Source organism: Glycine soja, chromosome 19 (assembly GCF_004193775.1).
Source record: "Glycine soja cultivar W05 chromosome 19, ASM419377v2, whole genome shotgun sequence".
In the NCBI taxonomy this organism is placed as follows: Eukaryota; Viridiplantae; Streptophyta; class Magnoliopsida; order Fabales; family Fabaceae; genus Glycine; species Glycine soja.
Window position 1 is genome coordinate 42698889 of NC_041020.1, and position 24944 is coordinate 42723832.

The 24944-nt window shown below is 32.9% G+C and overlaps 2 protein-coding genes across 5 annotated transcripts; one reads left to right on the plus strand and one right to left on the minus strand.

The window, feature by feature from the left end:
* Positions 1–2022: 2022 nt before the first annotated feature.
* On the minus strand, positions 2023–14510 carry LOC114397928 (phospholipid--sterol O-acyltransferase-like). Of its 4 annotated transcripts, XR_003663484.1 has the most exons (17): positions 14134–14507; positions 13280–13415; positions 13024–13168; positions 12318–12487; positions 12145–12221; positions 9583–9796; positions 9317–9491; positions 8685–8784; positions 7034–7128; positions 6719–6770; positions 6477–6548; positions 5861–6029; positions 4813–4917; positions 4653–4737; positions 4275–4364; positions 2742–2866; positions 2023–2629 (listed from the first exon to the last, which is right to left on the minus strand). XR_003663484.1 is itself a non-coding variant. In XM_028359996.1 (16 exons), exons 1-15 carry the CDS (start codon positions 14398–14400, stop codon positions 4283–4285), a joined length of 1917 nt encoding a protein of 638 aa, XP_028215797.1. In that variant the 5' UTR covers positions 14401–14508; the 3' UTR covers positions 2023–2866; positions 4275–4282. The 4 variants fall into 4 exon arrangements, 2 of the variants coding, with proteins under 2 accessions (XP_028215797.1, XP_028215796.1); XM_028359996.1 differs by having other exon boundaries at positions 2023–2866; positions 9317–9464; positions 14134–14508; XM_028359995.1 differs by having other exon boundaries at positions 2023–2866.
* A 3598-nt stretch (positions 14511–18108) lies between these two features.
* LOC114399851 (BRCA1-associated RING domain protein 1-like) lies at positions 18109–24701 on the plus strand. Its single transcript, XM_028362068.1, has 13 exons — positions 18109–19129; positions 19254–19307; positions 19425–19495; positions 19971–20066; positions 20172–20518; positions 20615–20869; positions 21017–21117; positions 21340–21526; positions 21624–21730; positions 22122–22212; positions 22501–22666; positions 23688–23806; positions 24103–24701. Exons 1-13 carry the CDS (start codon positions 19041–19043, stop codon positions 24445–24447), a joined length of 2028 nt encoding a protein of 675 aa, XP_028217869.1. The 5' UTR covers positions 18109–19040; the 3' UTR covers positions 24448–24701.
* Positions 24702–24944: the final 243 nt, after the last annotated feature.

Below are 24944 nucleotides of genomic sequence, written 5' to 3' on the forward strand. Positions count from 1 at the left end.
CTTCTCACTCCACGTACCAATATAATTTCACACTTAATTCCCACTCCACATTGCTTGTAATCAATTATTAACATCTATGATTTATATATGCACTAATAGTATTTTCTTTATAAAAAAAAAAAAAAGATAGAAAGAAGAATCTGATTTCTCCAACTCGTGTTTTTTTTTCTCAAAGTTAGAAAATGTGAAATATGATTTCTAAATTTAATTTAAATTTTTGTTAAAATATTACTCCTTCCGTTCTATTATAATTGTTGTGTAAGAAAAAAAATATTTTAAAATAATTGTTATTTTAATTTTAAAATGATATTAATTACGTTTTTTTACTTGTATCTTTTATATATTAATGATGAATTGCAAAACGTAAAAAAATTAATGATGATATAAGATTAATTTTATAAAAATATCATTTTTTTCATTTATTTATTTTTTATTGGTTTGTATAAAATAATATAGGGTGACAATTACTTTCGGACGGAGGGAGTAATAAAAATGTCTCGTCTTATTTAAATTTCAGAGCCATCAAGCACTTAGAGCATCTCTGGCATGGGGTTTCATGAGTTGATCAAAATTAAAAAAAAGCTGCTTAATAAGTTTTTATCATTGGATCATATGACTTGGTAATGTGTTGCTTAAGTGAATTGTTTATATAAACAACAATTCCTTAATTCATTCTTATATATTAAAGAATCATTTTTTAATTATAAAATTTAATGTAGTTCAAGTTAATCACTCTACCAACTTTAGCATTAGAGTATTTATGTAAATTTTTTAAATTTGTGATATTATAGAGTTTACACATTTAAGACACATAATTCATTTAAGCAATCATACATTATAAATGCTCAATAATCTTAAAGTATATTCATAAAAAAGAAGTCACGTCAATTAATCAAATATGGTACATAATGATTTAAACATATATTTTGAAAGTTTAGTAATTTTGTTGTATGTTTGAAGTAAAAGTGTAATTAAGGGCATTAATTTTTAATGTAAAATTTGGGTGTTATAGTTTTGTTAATTTGTTTAAAATGTTATATTAGTTTAGATTCATTAATCTATTTAGAGGTAATTTTTTAACTTATTTATAAGTCTTTACTATAATTCAACCTTTTAAATAAAGTTTCATGTTAGATCAAACTTTTAAAAAGGATAAAACTTTTTCTTTTGAAATTTAAAAAGGACAAAACTTAATACTTAATATACTCGTAACACTATTTTCTAATTAAAATTAAATTTTTACTTAACATGCATCGATCTATAATGTGTATATTATTAAAATAAAATTTTAATTTAATTAAAAAAACAGCAATACAAACACATAAATTACTGAGTCTCTCTTCCTCTTAATAAGGTCATGTCCAATATTAAAAATAAATATCTATTTGGTAAATGGGTCAATATCAAATTTTAAATTTGAGATACATGTTAAACTCAAGCTGTGCAAAGCCAAACTTAACCCATTTCTACCTTTGTAATCTAAATACGACTATAAGATCATGTAAAAAATTATCAAACACATGCTTTGCAGTGAAGTATTTATTAGTGTCAGAAATTCAATTGAGTAAACAAGGATTAGTATTGAGGAAATACTGATCAATTTTAAAGAAATGGTAGTATTAATAAAATGTTTGGATTAGAGTTGAAGCCTTGAATGGCGAAACTGTGCGTGCCAATGCAAAAATTTGAAAGCAACTATACTGTAGTTTTAATCTAAAAGTCCGTTGTGGTTGTATTCAACTGCTTTTCAAACACACATTTAGTTGTTGAGAAAATAGGAGACACATTAACAATATAAAATATTTTTACACTATCATGAATTATTACGAATGGTAGGTTTATTAACCTTAATAATAATATATCTAATCTGATTTTTAATTGATTAACACGGTAAAAAGTTTGCACCATCGGTGTATACTTATTAATCTATTCGTTGTCCCGGTTTACATTGTATAATATTATTATGTTCTACTCCCTTGTTGAGGGAACATAAAAAAGATCCGGTAGACGATACACCCAAAATGATAGCAAATAGGGAAAAACAATCTTATTCACAAACGAGCTTATCAAAACGTTACAAAATTGTTTAGCCGTTCCTGGGAAGGGTACATCAAACTGAACCATTAAGACATAATCATCAATTTTCGAATCATACATCTTAAACGGACAGAGGTTTAAGTTTAATCACATATTTATGGTGTCAATCTAAAGTAAAGAGATAAGTAGTTGACATTGGCAAATGTAGAGAAAGAATGTAATTGTTACGAAATCAGAGAACAAAAGTTTTCAGCTTCGTACTACTGTCATCTACACTATTTGTATTCTCCCTTCCCATGTCAACTTTTTCTAACAATGGATTTAGCATATCAGTATATCACTATAGCCTGTATGTTTCTAGATCATGAAAACTATCAACCAATTGAACAATATAGCTCTACAGATCCATCATAATTCTCGCCAATTACTTATCATGGATGGCAAAGTGGGAAGTGATCACTTGGTTAACCAAGAATAGCAGTACAAATCATGTTTGAACAAATAGAAGGCAAATAACCTGAAATTCGTTTTCCAGAGCATATGAAGACGCATATCAGATGCCACCAGTAAATATATCGGTGAGAAGTGTCCGCTGCTAGTAACAGAGTATAGTACAACATTGATTACGATCTGGCCCAAGAAATACCGTGCAAATTGTGAAGTGGATAATAGACGAGTTCAGAAGTTGAGTCAAATTTCTAAACCAGCAAACAAAATATTTGCTTGTATACAGTGCCCCCACAAGTATACAATGTCAAAGAATGGCCAAACTCCAAAAGTCATGGTTGTATGAAGGAGTAATTCTGGTATTCATATGTAGCGTGTCATCCTGTAGAAAAAATTGCCAGAAGGTAATCATATCAGTACCTGGGGTGAAAAAACTTAAAGTTTGAAATAACAGTATAAAGAGAGACAAAAAAGGCACCATTAGTCTACGCATTCGATTTTAGTTCCAAATAATATTATGACTACAGATTGAAGATATGAAATGTCAGATAAGAATAGAAAGCAAGATTCTTGACATTCCCGAGAACAATATATATTACCTTTACCAACATAAGTTTCTTCACAATGCGAAGCCTTATGAAAAGTATTATTTTATTATTATTGTTCTTATTATTTGGTAAGAAACTCATTGTATATATATATATATATATATATATATATAACCATAAAATCTCTATAAGATTTATCAAACAAAAAATCAAATATTTTAAACGCTGCCACAACTAAACGTTACCACAACCATCTCTGCGATTGCCGCCATGACCCTATCGTCGCCACCAACATAACTGTCGCCATTGACGACGGTCATGTTGGTGGCAACGACAGTCATGGTGACAATCATGGTGGTGGTGGCGATAGTAACAACGACAACAGTCATGGTGGTGGCGGCGGTTGACGATCATGGTGGCAGTTGTTGTGGCAGCCATGATAATTGTGACGGAAACACTCACGATAATGATGATGATCATGGTGATGATAGGTTTGAGATATCTTATGACGTCATAAATTAATCTTTTAAGATATTTGATTCTCTGTTTGGTAAATCTTATAGAGATTTTATTGTTAAATGAAGTTTTAATTTAAATTTAAAATGTTTTAATCTTGACCTTTCATTTTAATCAAACGGTTGAGATTAGTCATTTTCATTCTCACATAAGATGATCATTCTCATATGATACGTCCTCTCTCTAAATATATATACACACACTTCACTGCCTTTTTATGTTCTATTTTTGCCTTACACCCACTGGTTTTTATGTGCCTTCTATCTAAGATTTTGAGTTTCTTTTTTTTTTAGAAGAAACAAATAAAAGTATTATTAATGGTGGCTGTGTGGAAGCACAAGATGTGCCCATCACAATCCCAAAAAGATACAACTAAACTTAATAACTTCAGCAGATTGTGTAGATTTAGCTCAAGTTGTGTAACAGTGAAAAGAAGTTATTGAAGAAGCAAAATATGCAGTTTGCACATCAAGTCTATTAGTTATGCAAATCACTACCAATAGCAAGTCAGATTAGTCAAGAGAATGACTTTAAAGGAGAAAATGATAACCAAAAGATTGAATGAGTAATTGAAGGTTTAAGGCAAGGACTCGGTAAATCTGAGAATATTGACAATTGAGCAATTTTAACTAACTTATTCTCAAGTCTACCCTACTCAAAATCATATAATAGGGCACATTCAATCCAAATAAAGGAGAACAGCTATAAAGAACATTGTAGAAGTACCTTATTATTTACAAATAATGCGACAACAATTCAGCTGTAGTATATCTCAACCTGCAGCTTTGTCCCAAGTGAACATCACCAAAAACATACCTGCATTGTTATGATACAGCTGACATATTAAAAGAATTAAAAAGAAAAAAAAGTAAAAGGATAAAAATGTTTCCAACTTACGAAGTTTTGTTATACAAAAATGTTGGGATTTATGATTAATTCTGTAATTCAGCTAACTTAACCAGTAACCATTTTGTGATCATAAAATTATCATTATTTCTGAACTGGTTAATTCTTCCTCAATTGGAAATGCATGCTGAGATTTCCAAAATCATAATCCTCCCAAAAAAATAAATCAAACCTTAAATATAGGAGACAGAAAATAACCTATATTCACAGTACTCAGGCCATGCACAACGAGCTTTCCCATAATCCCAATAACAGTCCTCATCTCTTAAAGGACCACGCTTAGCTGTAATGGAACAAAGTAAAGTAATTAAAGATTCTAAGCTTCATATTTAAAATTGTTTATAAATGTGGTAAGTACCTTTTTTTACAAACTTTGATTTTGCATCAGGATGGATATCATGCCACATCTCAAGCCATAATTCCCTCATTAGCACTGGTGATCTAACGATGTTCCTGTGATTTGCTACAAGAATATTGTGTCAGTTTACTTGTATGTGTCCTTGTAGTCAATTGCATAATTGATTACTTTTATGTGTCCTTGTAGCCTTGCAGATATTGAGACCATACTTTTTGCTCATCCATTAAAAGTAGCAGTCACTAACCAATAAAACAAATTTATGAGAAAACCCTCAATTTGGTCTTTCATAATTATGTATTACCACATTACTCCTTCAAAAATGTTGGTCACCGAATTAGTCCCCTAAAGATTCTTTCTGCCACCACTTTAATCCTCCAAAGATTTTGCCACCAAATTAATCCCTTAAAGATTTAATTTATCATCAAATCAGTTCCTCAAAGATTCTTTTTATCACCATTTTGTTCCTCCATAAGAACCAATATGGTGACATTTTAGATCTCCCTCAGATATAATTTGCCATCAAATTAAACTCAATATTTTTTTCACCGCTTTAATCCTTTATAAAGGATCAATATAATGATACTTTAGATCTTTGAGAAACTAATTTGGTGACTAAATGTTTATAGGGCTAATATGGTGACAATTTAAATTTCTGAGGGACTAATTTGATGACTAAATTTTTGAAGGACTGATGAAGTAACACGTACAAATTTGGAGGATCAAATTAAGGGTTTTCTTTATAGTTTATCATGAAATTAATAAATAATTACACATGCAGATAAATAACCCTTTCCTGGGTTAATAAATACATTTAACCAAAACTTTCCCTGGGTTTTCTTTTGCTAAGTGAATGAATTCTTTAAGTGTTAATTTTGTGACCATTGACTTTTAAATCCAGTTAGAAAATTGACAAGATACTCATCTACACCGAATTAACATAGCCTACATGGGCATGAATCATGACAAATTCATAATCTAGTCGCCGCTATTTTAGTCATGAATAAAATCATCAGTTAGTCTATGACAGCTCCAAGGACAAGTCATGCACCTTTATCAAGCTCCCAAACTGCTGTCCTCTTTCCAGGAAGACTTTCAGAATCTTCATAATATGTTATATACTTCACCCTTGGTGATCTTGTCATGTTTGGAACGATATCTTCTTCATGGTGATGTTCCACATTCAATTTAATTTGTACATCTGAGCCATCATGCTCTGACTGAAAAGTCCAATCAAAGAAAAATATGAAGATTGTGATACAAATATTAGTATGCATGCAAAAAAGTTAAATTGGAATCTGATGTGACACACATACAATTACAAAATACAAACAATAGAAAAGCGGATAGGGGGGAATAAAAAAACAACCATGGTCTCCTTGGAGTAAAACAAATTCCAAGGTCTCCTTATCAATATCATTCATTTTCATCAAGGACTTCTTATGTGGTTATGGCTTACAACTTATGGTCACACACCTATCTGTCTAAATAAAGACACGCAGCAATAATTCAATATTGTACATACCAGCAAACTAATAATTTAATTTAATAGCACACATTTGCAAATGTATTTAACTTAATCCCAAAAACATTACTGAAAAAAAAACATAATCACACTTAATGTCTTAATCAAACACTACTCACACACCATCTTTAGACCGAAATACCTGTGGAGCTTTTGTTATGTTCACTTTCGGTCCAAGCCAGTTTTTGCACCAGGAAAGGGAGAGATATGGCACCTGTAAATAATTGATTTTATTGTAGTCCAATTGTTGAATGTAGATGTAATGCTAACACATTGCAACTCCAAAAACAGTGGAAGTACAAAAGTAGGAAAAATGGTCGATAAATACATTATGCATTCCTATATAATCCCAACCACAGTAAAGGAAACATAAACTAAGTTTACCGTCTCATCGCCACTTATTGCTCCAGGGTTCCCTTCAACCAGATTCCCTGACCTGACAGTTGAGACTAAAACACTTTAACATGTTTAAGTTTAAATTGAATATTCAGAAAAATGTACAAATAAGAACTGTAATAGCAATAACTATTTCCCTATTGTACACATTGCTTTATCAAAAGATAATATTACTTTGCAAAATTAATGCCAAATTTTTTTAAACCCCCCCCCCCCCCCCCCCCTCCCCGAAAATAAAAAATTGATTCCATTTACAACTACAAAAACCAACACCCCTGAAAGGCTGAAAGATCTGACAGTTACCTTGAGATTAGAGATCCTTCAAACTCATAAACGACATCCGTAATGATCCAGTTATCAGGGTAAGGCTTGCCGCTAGGAGCATAGTAGTAACCAACCTATTTTTTAAAGTCAAGATGCCGGAATTATCATTCACAATAACACTATTTCTGATCAACGGATTCCCCAAAGATTTACTGTATAAATAAAGAATTTCAGGATACAGGTAAATGTTGACAATCGGGAAAAAATTATTAATATACAAAGATTTTGACAATTGACATAATTTATAGTTAAATAAGACATAATTTTAGCTGTGAGAACTGCAAGATATTAAGGTGTCATTATACCATTGTTACCCCTTACCACTAGAAAGTATTCAGTATTCAAACAATAAGCACAAAGAAGCAAAGACCAGAATATATCACAGATAAAAAGTCTGTCTAGAATGTGCAAGACCAGAATTCAAAGCATTGAATGTTTTGAATTTTCAATAGAACTTAAAATATTAAAGGTATGGAGAGACAAGATTAATTTTTTTTTATTAATTCATTCCCACTCTATCACAAGCTTCTTTGTTGTATATTCTCCTACATGTGGCCGCTTCTGAACATAGCTAAACCAAAATGAGGGAAAGAAATAATGTAAAGGGTAGAAAATAAGCATGATGAGGTGTATAAAATGGTCAAATCACAAAATCTACTGGTACTTGTGATGTGACTTCAGCAAATGTAGATATTTCATAGAACTAAAGATTGGTGAACTTTACAGCTTTCAAAACCAAATAAAGCACACTATTTGTATGCAGGTGCATCATACGTATTGTGCCAATATTTGTTACTTTTTCAAAAATAAAATAAAATAGCAATGTCAAATATGATAAACTAAAACACGACTGCGATAGAGTTCACAACTCAAACAAACTACAACAATATGTACAGAGAGTTTAATTTTATGTACTGTCACTGTCTGTGTAAATTTACATTATCAACAAATTAAAAACCATGGTAGGTATGGGTTTTAAGGTAATTATTGTAAAAGTCAACAAACTTATCATACATGGCAATTTGTGATTGAATGAAAGTGTAAATACTCTTTAGATCATTAGTGCATTTAAATTAAATTCATATTAATAAAATAGCTTAAATATGATTTTAGTCCCTAAAACTTAAAATTGATATTTATTCCTGTAATTTTTTTAAAAAAATTAGTCCCTCTGTCCAAACGTTTTTAAAAACTTTGTTTATATAGCTAATGGATTACAAGTCGCTTACATAGTTACATTACATGACAACCCACTTTGGTTTTGCGTTCTTATTATTAAACGTCCTACCACATGTATGTTTTCCTTTCAACGTATTCATTCTGACAACGTTTGGGCACAAGGGCATTTGGACAGAGGGACTAAAACAAACATTTTTTCAAATTAGAGGGACTAAAAAGATCAATTTTTAATTCGGAAGATGAATACAAACAAACCCCAAAATTGAGGGACTAAAAACATATTTAATACAAATGAAATTCTTCGAATGAACCCTTCACAAGCAATCTGTAAAAACCCTTTACCCTTTATGTGTGTGTGTGTAAACCAGCATTCATTTAAATAAAATTCTTTTGTATTTGCAATTAAGCTAGACACTAGAAATAACAGCCATTTTGTAGGGAGAAACTATACCTTTGTCTTTGAATCAGTCCCATAAATGCAGAATACATTTTTTATTGGTGGCCGGTCCCAAGGTGTAAGGGGATTAAGAACAGGATCGCCAAGATATGATCTGAAACATTAAAGCATTTAAGCATATGCCTGTTCAATAGTAGAAGTGTAGAACTACAAGTAACAATATAAACATGTAAGTAAAAGAATATCCAAAAAAAAAAAGTAAATAAGAATAGAAATGAAAACTCACTATTAGCAACAAAACATAGTCAAAACCAACAGTTCAGGACAGCTACTGCAATAGATATTAGAGAAGATATGTTTTTATTCATAATCATAATTCCTTGTAAATGAAAGCACCCTATTTACAGTTCCTTATTAAAGCTCAAAAGTGTAATGATATTTATAAATAAATTTAAAATTTAGTTTGGGGAAGAAGAGCTTAAGTTTCATATTCAAAACAATCCTACGGTAAGAGCATATTTTCAGTCTGATGATTCCCTTTTGACATTGTAATTAGATGGCCATTCTTAGCAGCACCCCTCCAAAAAAAATGAAGCTTCAGAAGTCTCAATTTTTTGGCTTTTCATATAAAATGATCAAAATATTCTAGCAAAATATATTTTAATGATTAATGAGATAACACTAACTTCTCTAACAGGTACAAGAGCCTCTTGCTGTCTGGGTCATAATCTTCAATTGCCTTGAAAAAGGTGCCATCTGATATTTCCCGAGCTGAGAAAGATAATTGAGTAGGTAGTCCGCACTCCATGCTGGACAAGTTGGCCTCAGGTATTTCTGAGAATGAAGGATATGCATCAAATGCTGAAAACAGACATTACAATTAGGCAGTTGGGGACCAAAAGCACCATAACTTGATTGCCCACTAGCAAAGTAAAAGAATCATCAATCTTACCACGAGTTGAGGGAATTTCAATGTTGATTATTTTTGTTGGCCACCCAGATAAGTTTGTCTTAAACTCCTGCTCATCACAGTGATATGTTGGTGGACCCACTTGCCTTCCCCCAGAAAAATGCTTCCAATATTTATTATCTGTTCTACAGTACTTGGAAAAAGGCATCATCCATAATGATGAACCAAAGGAGTTGAACATCATCCGAGCTGTTCCCTGATACCTTAAAAAAATTATGATAAGCATGCATTAAGACAAGAATAAAACTGCATATGAAATAGTAAACATGAGACATATGTCAAAATAAATCCATCTATTAATCGATAGCAGTTTGATGTTTATCTAGGAGTTGGTAAACATCTAGGTTCAGACAGTGATAGAACAACACGGTGTAACTTCAATCACTTCCTGACAATCATGATGCACAGCTAAGAACTCAAGCTGCTAATTTCTATGGAATATCCAGCCAGATGTTTGGAAAAGAACTAAAATAAAAAAGAAGGAAGAACTGAATATATTTCTGTATATTTGAAGACTAGTTGTAATAGGCTAAATAATCAAAGGAAAGAAGGAAATAGGGATACCAACGTGAAAAGGAAAGAAGGAAAATAATCAAATACAAGATATTTATCATTCTAATAATATCAAACAGATTTACTACACTTCCCTTCAAGTTGGTAAATGGATATCAATCATTCCAAACTTGCTAGTAAGTTTCTGAAATTTCAATGTAAGGATTCCCTTGGTGAATACATCTGCCAATTGGAGCCCCATAGCCCCAAAAGGATGTAGGCTATGGCTAAAAGACTATTGTCCAAATTCTCTTTGATGAAGTGTTTGTCAATCTCAATATGCTTGGTTCTATCGTGTTGTACAGGGATGTGGGCAATACTAATAGCTGATTATTATCACAAAACAGCCTCATAGGGTCTTCATACTTTATCTTGAGGTCATAGAGAATGATCTTCATCCATTACACCTCATGATACAACATGTCATAGCTCAAAACTCTGCTTCTACACTAGACCGAACAACTACATTTTGTTTTTAACCCGGCATAGTTTGCATCTATATACAATTCCATGAATAGTGCACCTTCTCTTCTGAATAAGAGTCCTCTTCCTGTACTTGCCTTCAAATATAGGAGGATCCTATCTACTAGCTGCAAGTGTCTATCCTAATAATATAAAAAGTACGAGATATTTATCTATCCTAATAATATCAAATATATTCACTACAAGTATTCTTTAATATACAAGCATGATAGCCAATTGTTGAAGGTTTCATGTTATCTTAAAGATTTTCTATAAGCAATTTGGTGTTAAAAGGGTTTTGAATTTGAGACAAGTAAGAAAGGACTTGGAAGCACATGGGATTCCAGCAAAAGAAGTAGCTCAACATTTCAGAATTACTTAATTGAAGCAACTTTTGGTAGCTTTTGTGTTGGATAAATTTTTTTACAGAGTTTTGGTGCTAACTTGCTTTTATAATAAAAACATTTAAACATAAATTATATCACTTTGAAATCAATTTTAATCAAAATCAGTTTTACAAAATCAATTTTATCAATGCTCATCCAAACACACACTAAGCCCATTTCAAATGCAAGTATAGGTCACTTTGCAAATCTATCCCATGTCATGTTGCCATCATGTAGATGAAAATTTAGAAGCATGACAATAGGTAAAACATATGAAAATTAACAAATTTATATGTTGCAATCAGATAATAGAGTAAAGAAAAGACCACTAAATAATGAATAATGATGGATAAGGAAATTCTATAACGCTGTTAGATTATAAGCAGATGAAGTGTGCAAGCAACGGAAGGATGCCAAAGTTAAAGATATGGGATATTGCAAAGCTCCCAAGTGGGTGCTATAACAGTTAAGACAAAAGCATAATGAGAAAAGTTGCAAAAAAATTCTGTAAGTGGGTGCTATAACCATTAAGATTTAAGAGATCGGGTAATTATGGATTAACATCCTCTTGATTTAGATTTCTGGTCTTTTTAGACCTTCTTTCTCTCTTCCAAATTTACAGTCCTACTTAGCACCAGCTATTACAACTGCATGTTGGACAAGTGAAGCACAAAACAAAAAGCAGATACAGCATTACACTAGAAAATCCATCCTAAAAACCACTGTGTGAATGTATTTATTGCTAGTGTTGTTTTAGTCAACTATTCATATAAATCAAATAACTTTACTCTTCTGTATTTATAAACATACGTAGACCATTCCCAAGCAAGCTTACGCCAAGCAATATAATGAAAAAAACTTTAACTATACAATTTACCCTTTGCTAGTTATATTATAGTTCAGACTCTGCCCAAGAAGAGGGTATCAGAAATATTGAAAGCCAGAAAAGGGGCTATGGAAATTTGGCAATACCAGAATGAAAAACCGATATAATATTGGACAAGCATTAGCCTAGATAAATTAACAAACAAAACAAGCAAGTGCCAAAGAAAAGAGACAACAACAACAACAACAAAAGATTTATCCTGATAGGTGAGGTCGGTTATGCAAAAGAAAAGAGAAGTTGTATAAATTAAAAGGTAACCTCAGATATAGGAAGACCAAATGTGAATCCAGTAAGTGTTGCTTCAATGGTTTCCATTGCACCAAGAAGGGGAGCTCCTGAGACAACCATCAAAGAAGGAAAATCAGAATATCAATTCATTCATATCAGTAATATCCCCAAAGGGGTAACAAATGTACGTAAGTCAATCATACCAACAGCAAAATAGGCATGAATATGTTGATCCAGCCACTGGATATAATGTTTTGGTGCAATCTCTAGCTTCAACCACTCCAAGAAATAACGGAAAACATGATTACCCAATGAATGGGCAAAAACTAAAGAGGGGCCACCACGAAGTTTGTAAGCAGTTTCAAATGTTATTCTGCAAAGAGAAATACAATTTTATGTAAATATCGTCAAGGTAACTAACAAAACAATTTCATCTAATCACCTGACTTTTTTAGAAGAATAAATAGATAACTCACATTTTTCTAAAAGGTGCATTCGCAATTAGGTGTACAAGTACTATTAGAATTCAACCCTTTTGTAGTTAACCAATATTTATCAAAATATCATACTAGAGCATTCAAATTTGTATGTGTAAAACTGCCAATGTGCTGTGTATATATGGATTATTAGAATGACCAGGTGCCAAGGTTTGACATACATAGATGCAAACATACATATTTAAAGACAACGCAGCAAGAATATCACTATCATAGTATCATGTACACATTTACAAAAACTTTTGAGCACTGACAAGTTAATTAGATAATAGAAACAAATTGACCCCTAAACAAAACATACAAACCAGACAAATGAAAACAATGTCGTATCTAGCAAGCACTTTATCCAAATCACTGCAGGGAATAACAGTCTTGCTCACAGCAAGTATGACGCAAAGATCTAGAGACATACTTTAGCTTATGAAAGTAAAGGTCCCGCTCTTCAAGCTTGGAGGGCGACAATCTCCAATCATACGGAACAGCAATTATTGCATTAGCTTCTATGCCAAATTCAATACACCACTTAATCCATTCTTTCCAAACTGATGAAAGAGGTCCTGCCATTTAAACATGTACATGATACATCAGCAAACCATAAAGTACAAAAACTACAGCAAATACAGGACAAAATCATATTTGACAAATTGACACGGCATAAAGAAACACACCTGTTATATAACCTGGATCAAGTTCTGTAATGCCAGAAAGACCACTATCCGGACGGGACTTGCAATCAGGATGATCTGTCTGGTTGTAAGGATCCAACACCATGCACTTAAGCCAGCAATTGACAGCAGAAAGAAGCTGCAAAACATTAATTCTCAGTTTCTCACATACCACACTCTTAACTCTTTAAATCGCAGCTCATTAGAGCTAATTTCATACACAGCAGGAGATATAAGGTTGGCTTGATGGTGAAGGGAGAAAGGAGGGAGGGATAGGATGCGGGTTCGAGTCCCCCACTAAAAAAGACTAACAAATTAACCATTAACATTTGCCAATCAAAAAAAAAATTCATACACAGTGGACAACGGTGCTAAGCAAGTAATCATATATGGACACGTCAATAGTACAAAAACCTCATTAACGGTCATCTTTTCTCTGTATGCCTCCCTTTGTAGCATCACATTACCTATCATAGATTCCTTACGATACTTGTCTCTTTTATATCCCTTTCTTTCTATTTTTAGGTGTATAGTAGCATATGAGTGCGTGAATCATTTCCGTGCTAAAACTACGTTCCAAGCAGAGCAAATGCACAAACTCTTTATACGTCGATGTTCTCTCAGACTCATTCTTCTAGTGTCTAGGTCGTCGTCACTATAAACACACGTACAGAATTGATACAAATTGATACAACAGTCACAATTATTAAGAGTCAAAAACATCGATTGCCGAGAAAGAAAAATCTCTTGTGATTTTAATACTTTTGTTTCAGAAAAAGCAAGATTTGATCCTCATGCAGTAGAATCCAAAACGACGTAAGAAAAACGAAGCGAGAGTGAGAGAGATTACAACGTACTTTGGTTGTGTCGAGCCAGACCAAGTCGAGAGGGTTGAAATCGAGCGGAGAGTAAGGACAGTCGAGAATGGACCATGCTCGGAGCTGAGTGGACGCGAAGCCGGGGATTATAATGCCGGAGAGCTTCGAGTAGTCGAGCTCGGCGCCGTCGTCTGAGGTGGCTCCGGCGAGCACGGCGAGGAGGACGATCGAGCAGAGTAACGGGTTTTTCGCCATTGTGAGGGAGAGGGATGGAGGGAAGAATGAAAAAAACGTGACTCTGACCATCCGGTAGTTGGGGAGTGTGCGAATAAATGAAAATTCCAATCGGAAATGGTTTTTGACCTTTGAACGTTGAATTGAATTGTATCCCAGCTGACGGGCCCTTTTCTGCTTATACTTTACTGGCCTCTTCTGAACTTTTACCATTTTTTTCCCCCAAAGGTTTTTAAAAGATTACCAAAAAGCGTAAATTACCATTAGTATCTATAAGTGTACAGAGTTTTTACAATAGTATTTAAAGTTAGACAAATTTTCTAAAATGTGTAATTTGTCAATTATTCCAAAATTCAAAAAAGTTGTAATTTAAATAATGATATTAACATATAATTTAACTAATAATAATTAAGATCTGAGTCTATTAATAACTTCATACCAGTATCTTCATTAACAAAACAAAAATATTAATATATATGTAGACATCAAAATGACATAAAAGTAAATGATTAAATTTATAAACTTTAGTTTCATAAACTTATTTGAAATTTCTATAATTTCAGTTATGAAAAATAGTAATTTATTCATTAGATAAAATCCTCAGTGATTATTTGTAAAGACTATAAATGTAATATTATTATTTTGTGATTGTTCTAGAAAGGGAAAAACGAAGGCACTGGTCAAAGACACTGGGCAACTTCTTAGAAGTTTAGGCATAAACGATGTGTATTGGACATGGGTAGTGCGAGGTGGAGGCTTGGGAAAGGTGGATTTGGGGCAAACATTCTATTGCTGTTAAGGACCACTTAACTCATATCATCTGTGTTTGGGTTAGATTTATTTCCTCTGCCGCAATTGGCAATTTGCGTCGTGTTAGTGTTAGACAACAGGAATTCTCAGTCAGATAGTTCCACTTCCTTTGATTTCTACAAAGTACAAGCAGTTCACTTAAAAGTATCTTGATTTATTTAGTGATGCGTAATTTTAACTACCATTTGTGGGTTCCACCACACACACATATGCTTAGTGATGCACTTTTTTAAGAAAAAGTTTACTGGTTACGACATATTATAAAATAATTTTATATTATTATTTAATTAAAATAATTATAATAAAAATAAAAATAAAAACTTATTGTACTTAATGTTTGTGATTTGATAAAACTCATCCATAAATTATTTTGTGGTGAATGTTTTTGTAATATTCTTTTCAGTATAAATAGACAAAGTATATACAATAAAATCATGTTCCACTTTATTATGAAGCCTAGTTTTCACAAGCTCCTTACTAGAAAAATATGTTATATAGAAACAGTTAAAATTGAAAAAGTCAGCACAAGACATACTCTATCATCATCAATCAAATGATTTTTTTTTTAAATGACAATGCTCTATTTAACTCAAAAAATGTTAAAACGTTTTGAAATTTATAATGTTTTAAAACATCAAACTCGTAATGTTACAATTGAATCTTCAAGTAAACCATCTGTTGATCAATTAAGTTCTTTGGATAACATTTTACAACTAAGGATTTTAAGTTGAGCTAAGAATGAATAATTCCAAGTTTTGATCACAAACTTGTTATTCAACTCTTGTAATTGAGAGTATATGATAACCGAAAACATGTCATATTAAAAATGATGCTCCATAGTTAAAAAAAAAAATGTCACCACTTCATGACGAGGCTTATCTTGAGCTTATAAATATTGATTACTCAAAGTAGGAATATCAATAACATTATTAGCACAAAAAGTTGTGGCATTCTCAAGACTCCCACTTGTTATTTCTTAACTTTTGAAGCAATGATTTTGCAGTTGAACAAGATGTTTACAATATATTGAGACTATTGTTGCAAAACTTCACAAGATATTTGTTATTTCCATGGTTGTTTTATGAAGTACAATATGAAAATAAATTCAAATTAAATTAATGCTAAGTATATATATTGACCCTGCATCATCCTTTTAATGAATTTTGCTTATCCTTTATAAATATTATCGAGAACAATGCACGTTGTTATATACATTATTAGCAATCGTCATGTTGAGTGAAAATAAAAACCTATCATTTTTTATAATTTTTTTAATCTAAATTTCATTATTGGAAATCATAATTTGAGCTTCTTGAAGGTCGCCATGTATCTTGGAAAAATTAACAATAATTATGATAAGTGTCAAACTTGAAAAGAATTAATGAGCATGCTTAGTTTCTCTAAATGATATATGTAACCAAATTCAATTGCAACTTATAATCGTGCAATGAGCACAATAAGCATAAGAACAATTTTTGAGAAATAAATATTGTAACTCATTCCATTCACCACACATTACTACCACCATCTTAACCGTGTCCTTTAATATTTTCAACATGAAGAACAAGATGAAAAATGATTAAAACATACTCCTTTCATCCTTATTTATTAGACATAGTTGATCAAATTATACTTATTAAAAAATAAGTTAACTTAAGTATTAACATTAAATTAGTCTTTAATTGTAATATTTTTAAAAAAAATTATCCTTAACATTAATGGCAACTTATTCACTTCTCCAATCTTCTTAAGAGAAAGAAAACGATAATTATGGAGGGAATAAATTTGTTGAAGAATTATTGTCATGGTATTCTTGACATGTAAAGCATGAAAAAAAAAAAACGCTTTCGAATAAACTATCATCATTGACAAATCTCAATATAATAATCAGTTGCTTTCTCTTTAACTCTTCTCGAGCTTCATCAACTAAAATGCAAAATTTGGTATTGGCAATTTTTTTCCTATTAACATTTAGTATTTTGCTAACAATGATTTGCAAAATCTCCTTTCAAATTTTAGACGTTTATATAGTATTTTGTGGAGCATTTTCTAGCACAATACTAGCAACTTTGTGATTGTAAGTTACTCAAAGCTTTAATAGCTCAATAAAATTGCCTTTATTTTTGTAGTCAAAACTTTCCTTATTTCCTTTAAAAGCACATACTTAAAAAGTCAGCCAAATAATGTTATCAGTTGTAGTATTAGGGCATAATCGACTATTTCCCACTAATTTCCTTTAAATGACAAAGACATCAACATAAGGTATATAAACTTATGTGACAATCTTTTATAATTGTTTTCAAAGGATTTATATTTTCAATTTAAACCTTTATTGATTTAAAATTTCCCGTAAATAATTGCTTAACATTCAATTGATACAATATGTTGGATTGATGTCAAATTAAGATAACGTATATGTCATCCTAACCTTATTTAGATTTCAAATTTATCAATGCCAAATTCTATCAATTTAATTGCGAGATTAAGTAAAATTTAGATTAATTTTCAATATAAAAATTTCAATCACATAATATAAATATTATTCAAAAAAATATTTATTTATAAAATTATTTTTATATAATTTTTAAGTAAAATTGATTTTATAAGATTTCAAACTGAAAAAAAATATTGAATTGTAATTATGTTGAGAGTGACATGTATCATAATAAGGGTTCTCTTTTATTATAGATAATAATAATAATAATAGATAGTAGATACCATAGTACTGCCCTAATAGATGTCTTACATAATTTGAATATCATCCCCAAATCAGACGAATTTTATGGAAGGAAAGTAAAGATTTTTTCCACCGTGCGAAAGTAGATTAGGACCGTTAGATGTGATGGTTTTGAAATCAATGGTTAATATATTTCTTTATTTTATCTTTTCTTTTCCTCTTTTTTGTTTCTCTTTTCCAATTTGTCCATGGTTATCCCCGTTTCTCCGACTGCCCAATCTCCCTATCCTCCACCATCCCTCTGTCCATCACAAACACCATTGTATCACTGATGGAACCATTGCTTTTCCATGGCCTTCAAGAAAACAACAAACAATGAAGGACCCAACATAGAACAAATAATCCAATACAGATATAGAGCTTTCAAGATAATATTCAATTTTTTTCAGATCTGAGAAATTGATACAAAACCCAAAAACAGAAATTCACAATTCCCACTGTGAAATCAGAGGGCACAGACGATAGCGCTTGAGCCTTGTTGTCTCCGGACTCGAGTCGATGGCACGTTCCAAAGCAGTAATTGCGGCGACGGAGGAGCGAGGGCGGTTCACGGAGCGCTTTATCACCGCCGGAAGCTGCGAATGAAAGCCGTTGTCGGAGAAAACCTCCGTTTAACGGCAAAGATAGACCATCGCAACGGTGGAGGCAGAGCCACCGCCTTGTGGTGCGGGTTTAACGAAGGTGCGGTGGTGGCGCGGGTTTGACAGAGATGTGGTGGTTGCAAAGGATTGACGGAGGTGCAGTGGTGGCGCGGGTTCGATTTTTAGTTCCGGAAAGAAGGAACAAAAAGAGAAAAAAGAAAAAACAAAACTGAAGAAAATATCTAAACCGTAAATCTAAAAATGAAATGATCTAACGGTTCACATTTACTTTGGCACGGTGGGAAAAATCTTAACCTTCCATCATGTAATAAAGAAGGGGGAGTGGCGAAGACTTGAGAGAGCGAAAACGAAAATTGGCGCTCCTCGCGCTTGAAACGAAAACGTCGTCGTAGCTGAGCGCCAATCAAAACCGTAACCGCGCCCTTCTTCACAGTCAACAAATCTCAACCGTCCACGTTTCCATCACAATACATCATTTCTGAAAAGACCGCCTCCCCATAAAAACCAAATAAAATCTCAAAGTCTCTTACATCATCACCCTTTCTTTCTTTCCAAAACCAAAAATGGATGATTCTGGAAGTAAAACTAAACTGTTGAATCCATGGATGCTCCACTTCCAGAAACTCGCTCTCGAACTCAAGTGCCCTCTCTGGTTCGTCAATTTCCACTCACTCTCTCTAATTTAAACTCTATTTCGCTTTTATAGCCTTTGCAGTTGCAATTTTTTTTTTTTAATTTTCTTTAAATAAATTTCCTGCTTGTGCCTGATCCTGCAGTTTGAGTTTGTTCAAGAGGCCGGTGTTACTTCCATGCAACCACTTGTTCTGCAAGTTCGTTTCTTCTTCTTCTTCTTCTTCTTATTCTTTTCCGTAGGCTGTTTTATTGCGCGTGTTTTTTTTTTTGGTTCACGAAAGTGATTCAAAATTTGGATAATTTGTGTTTGGCAGTTCATGTTTGGCTGATTGCATAACGGCTGGGCCTGGATGTGCTGTTTGTAAGGCAACGTATGCTCAAACAGGTAACTTAATAATTGTTATTAAGCCTTGCTTGAGTTCCGGGGTGTGTTTGTCGAGTTTGCTTTATTTTATTTTTCGAATGAGAAATCAATTTTATTCCTAAAGTGATAGTTCCTAAACTAAACATATTACATATCATTTAAGTAATCTCTGCAATATTAGAAATGATACTAAATAGTCCTTCAATTATTTAAAAATCCTTCAAATTAGTCCTTAGACGTTAGTAAAATACTAGTATATCAACATAGGGGCTAAATTGATGTGTGTTTAATATTTCAGAGACTACTTTTATAATTCATTACTTTATAAAGACTATTTTGCAGAGAGGGTAACACTTGAAGGACTAAATTGATGGTTTACTCTTTATTTTTCTATTTAATAGTTTATCTCGTGGTCTAAGCTTGTTTTTGTTTTTAAATTTTATTTTTTGGTCTGACATCTAACTTATACTTCCTATGTGATGATTGTGGGTCGCAGATGTTAGGCATGTGCCTTTTGTGGAAAACGTGGTGGCAATATATAGAAGCTTGGATGCCACTTTTTGTGCTAGTTTGTTTCAGCCATGTTCTTCTGGTAAAGCCTCTTTGTTTTCAGAGAGCTTTTTCAATTGATCAAAGAAAAAAGCTATGTATTGCTTGATGCTGGTTTGATATTGTTTTTTAAAATTTGTTGATGTAGGTGATGGGAGGGTTTTGGAGCCGTGCCAAGCAATTCTTAATTCAACTTCTAGTAGTTTAAAAGCTGCCAAGCTTCCTCGGAATTTAACTAATTCAAATGAGGTTGGGGTTGGCAAGAATTTCAAATCCAAGAGTGTGGTGCATGACAAAGCAGAGGAGTTTGAGTTGTCTCGTGAGAGAGGGAAGCCCAATCCAATGCAATCTTCCCATATGGAACTTGGTGGCCGCGAAGAGTGTGGAGTTATGGAAATGGATGTGAATCAAGTGACACAATCAGCACCAGATAGCCCACCCTTTTGTGATACCAAAGGTTCAGATAATGACTTCAGTGATCAAGGCAGTGAGCATGTAAGGAAACATACTATGTTTGTACACAGTTAAATCAATGGTAGATCCAATCCTCTTTCAACATGGTTTCTCATTCTCAAAAACTCTTCATTTCAGCCATTACTTCCTGGTAGATTGGAAAATTCTTCACTAAAGAGAGCTGGCACAGGAAATGGAAATTTGAAAGAAAGAATGGGACAGCTCAGGTCTGAAAGTTCAGCCTCTGAAACTGAGGGTCTTGCAAGGGATCTCAAGAGACAGAAGAATCTGGACTTTAAACCTGGAAAGGAACCTGGTGCACCATTGCCCAAAATTGACATGTGTCCAACCGGAAGGATCTGTTCATTTTGCCAATCCTCTAAAATCTCAGAGGTAATATTTCACGTGCATCAATTTCCTGCATGTTATCATTGCCAGTGTATCCCCCTTTTCACTGAAAACTATGTTATCCTCATGCTATATATGCTGCTGGGCTAATTGTTGAATCTATTTTCTGGTCTTCATGGTGAATCTTTGTAGGCTACTGGACCAATGCTGCATTATGCAAATGGAAACTTAGTTACAGGAGATGCAGCAATGAAACCAAATGTCATACCTGTGCATAGAATTTGCATTGACTGGTATGCTAACTTGATATTTTGAGTATGCATTGCTTGTTGCTATAGCCTCCTAGTCTATATATTTGATGACTTGTGAAGCCACCTAAAAACAGATACCGAATCCTGATTGATCATGTGTTGTTCAAAACTTTTTAATATGCAATCATTACACGCTTACTTTAGTATCTTTTAGCTTTCTATTTGCATTTTGCTGATTAATCGGTATAAACTTTTGGAATCCAGGGCACCACAAGTGTACTTTGTTGGTGAAGTTGTTAAGAATTTGAAGGCAGAGGTGGCAAGGGGAGCAAAACTTAAATGCAGTAAATGTAATCTAAAGGGAGCTGCTCTTGGTTGCTATGTCAAATCCTGTAGAAGAACGTATCATGTTCCTTGTGCAATGGACATCTCAGATTGCCGTTGGGATCATGTACTTTCTCATATCAATGCTATTATTTTTAAATTTGCTTAAAAAATACTTGTGCTTTGCATTTATCTAAACTTTTCTGGGGCATTAACTGGTTCAGGAGGATTTTCTCTTGCTCTGTCCTGTCCATTCAAATGTCAAATTTCCATGTGAGAAAATCAGGTCCAAGAAAAAGGCAACACAGAAGCATCCCACTTTTTCTCATCTGTACGTTTTCTTCCTTGTGATTTGCTATATATTTAAACATTATTATAATCTCATTCGCTTCTTTCTCTTCCAATGTTTTGATAAATTTACAGGATTTCAAATCATTTGTTTATTTACTTTCAAAATTTAATGTCAATAGTTTAGAGTTTAGACCACAAATTAAAGTACAATGCATGCTACTATGATAATAAATATTATAGTTCATCTCTGAAATCAGAGAATTTTGCATATTTAACAGAGTGCTCAAATGGCACACTCAACCTATTATTATTAAGTAGATTTTGGGGTTATATTTGTACCACTGTTTTGTTTGTCATAATACTCTTATAAATTATGAGTGTGATTTTCCCATCAAGGTTTGATCCTATTACTGAGTAACTGCTGTATACAGGCCATCTCATCACTCAAATCGTCTTGAAGCTTCCCAGGATGCTAGTAAAAAATTGGTATTTTGTGGATCTGCTCTATCAAATGAAGAAAAGGTTAGTATGGAAGTTGTGCTTTCTTTCATTAAGTTTATTTGCCATCTTCAATATCTTTACCATTTTTCTTTTTTGGGACTTCTACTTAATTGCAAAAAGTAAAAAAATGGACGCTGAATCTTTTAATAAGTTGAACTATCTGACTTGATATAAGTGTTTATTTGTAAATCTTGAGTGTACACCTGTTGAGGAGCACACTGCATCACCTTGTGCATTATGTATCATGTTTAAACTAAATGATATATTTTCATGACCTTTCTTTTTTTTATTTCCTTCTTGATGGTGCAGGTATTTTTGATCAATTATGCAAGCAAGGTTGGTGCTACTGTGACCAAGTTCTGGACCTCAAATGTCACCCATGTAATTGCAGCAACTGATGCACATGGAGCATGCTCCAGGACGTTGAAAGTTCTGATGGCAATTCTAAATGGACGATGGGTTCTAAAAATGGATTGTAAGTTGTTTAAGGTTTTTGTTTAATGCTGCTTACTTGAGTTGGTGCTTATTTTTTATTTTAATTCTGGACAAATATTGGTGAGTCACTTAATAGCTCCAATTTGAGGGTTTTAGTTGGGAAGATGGCTTTCATTTTGGCAGACATGAGAACAAAGGCAATCATGTTCTGTGTGTTTTGGTTTCCCCTGACAAATTATAAATTGTGACCCCTATAGTAAAAAGTTACCCCTTATCTAAATATTTGACATTGTGGTAATGATTCAATCATATTAACCAAACTTGTTAATTAAGTCATTTATTTTTCTACTCATGAAAATCTTGAAATACCACTAATTTAGCATGAAATCTTGTTAGTTACTAATATAGTATAATGTAGGCTCCTTTTGTTGAAGCTTATTTAAAATAACACTTTTTTTTTAAAAAAAAATAAAACAAGTAGTTTTCTGTTTTTTTTTTTTTTTGTGTTTGTCTTAAGTTTTTTTTTTTTAAAAAAATCAGTTTTCTACTTGTTTAAAGAAACTTCTATTTGCTTCTTAAAAAATCACTTTTTTAAGAAACACTTTCTAAAATCACTTTTTTAAAGTTTAAACTAATTGGCCCATAACATCTTTTTTTAAGTATAATGATTTTGGTAATCCTAGGATCCACAATGGGGTCCTGGCACCAGGGGCTGGGGATGTGTTGTAGGCGGTAGGAAATTGGAATGGAGAGTATTTGTACGGATCTAACCTTGCTACTCTAGTTGCATGTATTTGGCACCTAGCCACCTACTAATTGGTCTGCTAACATGGGAAATTTGTGTTGGTGATTGAAACTTAATTTTCTACTTATTTTCCTGCACATATAGTAATGTTTTTCCTGTCTGATCCATATTTAACTGTCTATGACTGAGTGATGTTACTCTTAGATGCTTTTCATGATGCTTTTCATGTGTGCTTGTTATACATTCTGTTTTTTTATTTATTTATTCTTATTCATATTTTTGTATTCATGTTGGTGCCATCTATTTTGTACTGTAGGGATAAAAGCATGCATGCAAGAGATAAATCCTGTAGAGGAAGAACCGTATGAAATTAATCTTGACAATCAAGGGTGTCAAGGTGGCCCAAAAGCTGGCAGACTTAGGGCATTGGCCAATGTAAATATTCTTTCATTGCATTGGATGTTCATGTAAAGGCATGGATTGTGTTTCTTGCACCGTTGGAGTTTTTAATATCAAATAACTTGTCAAATGCCTCGTATTTTCCTTGTCAACCAACTGAAGCATCTAGATGGATATGTTAAGGCTATTTGTTCTGTTTCGCTCAGTAGTGACTCATTGACTTTTAACATTTGTTTTTCTTGTCTTTTTGAGGCTTCTGATATCCATTGTTAAAATTCTAGCTAAATCTCTTCTTTTTAAGTTCACTAATATTTCAATTGTGGTGGTAGCAGGAGCCCAAGCTATTCAGTGGCTTAAAGTTTTATTTTTCTGGAGATTACGTGTCAACTTATAAGGAAGATCTTGAAGAATTAATTGAAGTGGGGGGAGGTACTGTTTTGAGAATCAAGGAAGAATTGGAAGCACACAGACATGAATGCAAAGGGGATTCTTCAAAGTTGCTAGTTGTTTACAACCTTGATCCCCCACAAGGATGCAAGTTGGGGGAGGAAGTTTCAATTCTTTGGCAAAGGCTAAACGACGCAGAGGATTTAGCTGCGAACACTTTACAAGTCATTGGTCACACATGGATTCTTGAATCAATCGCTGCATGTAAATTGCAGCCTTTTGTTTACTAAAATGCATTAGGTAGCTGATATTTTGTCGATCACTTGATAGGGCGTTCTCTGCAAAAGTTGATCAATCGTGTACAGGATTTAGCTTGAATTTATTTGAAGTCTTGTTCGAGTCACTGGATGTTAGGGTGTAATGCTTATGTAACATTAAGTAGTTATTTACTTAGTTTTGTCTGCTCTTGCCTCGTCTTAATGACTTCACGCTGAATGTACTTATGTTTTAAAATTAACCGGATCCTCAGAGTTGAGATTGACCATGATGCCTCGTACATGCTAAGGCAAATTCTACCACGCAACAAGCTAGATGAGGTGCATCGGTGTACTAAACTATTTATCATTAATTAAATGAGTAATGCTATGTTTTCGTATTAATTTTCTTTAAAGTTTTCATTATGAGTGGGAGTTTTAGAGGTAGGAATAAATGATTTTTCATCACAGGTGCATGGATGTACCTTACCCTCCCTTGGCACTCACTCAGCATAGAAACACTCAAATGCCAA

What these genes read in the sequence shown, in the direction of transcription:
- LOC114399851 (XM_028362068.1), top strand. Translation starts at nt 19,041, where the DNA reads ATGGATGATTCTGGAAGTAAAACTAAACTGTTGAATCCATGGATGCTC. An exon ending in TGCAACCACTTGTTCTGCAA is followed by an intron (nt 19,308 to 19,424) that starts GTTCGTTTCTTC and finishes TGTGTTTGGCAG; the next exon opens with TTCATGTTTGGCTGATTGCA. An exon ending in ATGGGTTCTAAAAATGGATT is followed by an intron (nt 22,667 to 23,687) that starts GTAAGTTGTTTA and finishes TTTGTACTGTAG; the next exon opens with GGATAAAAGCATGCATGCAA.
- LOC114397928 (XM_028359995.1), bottom strand. Translation starts at nt 14,400, where the DNA reads ATGGTCAGAGTCACGTTTTTTTCATTCTTCCCTCCATCCCTCTCCCTC. An exon ending in CAATAAGTGGCGATGAGACG is followed by an intron (nt 6,549 to 6,718) that starts GTAAACTTAGTT and finishes AATTATTTACAG; the next exon opens with GTGCCATATCTCTCCCTTTC. An exon ending in ACATAACAAAAGCTCCACAG is followed by an intron (nt 6,030 to 6,476) that starts GTATTTCGGTCT and finishes TGGACTTTTCAG; the next exon opens with TCAGAGCATGATGGCTCAGA.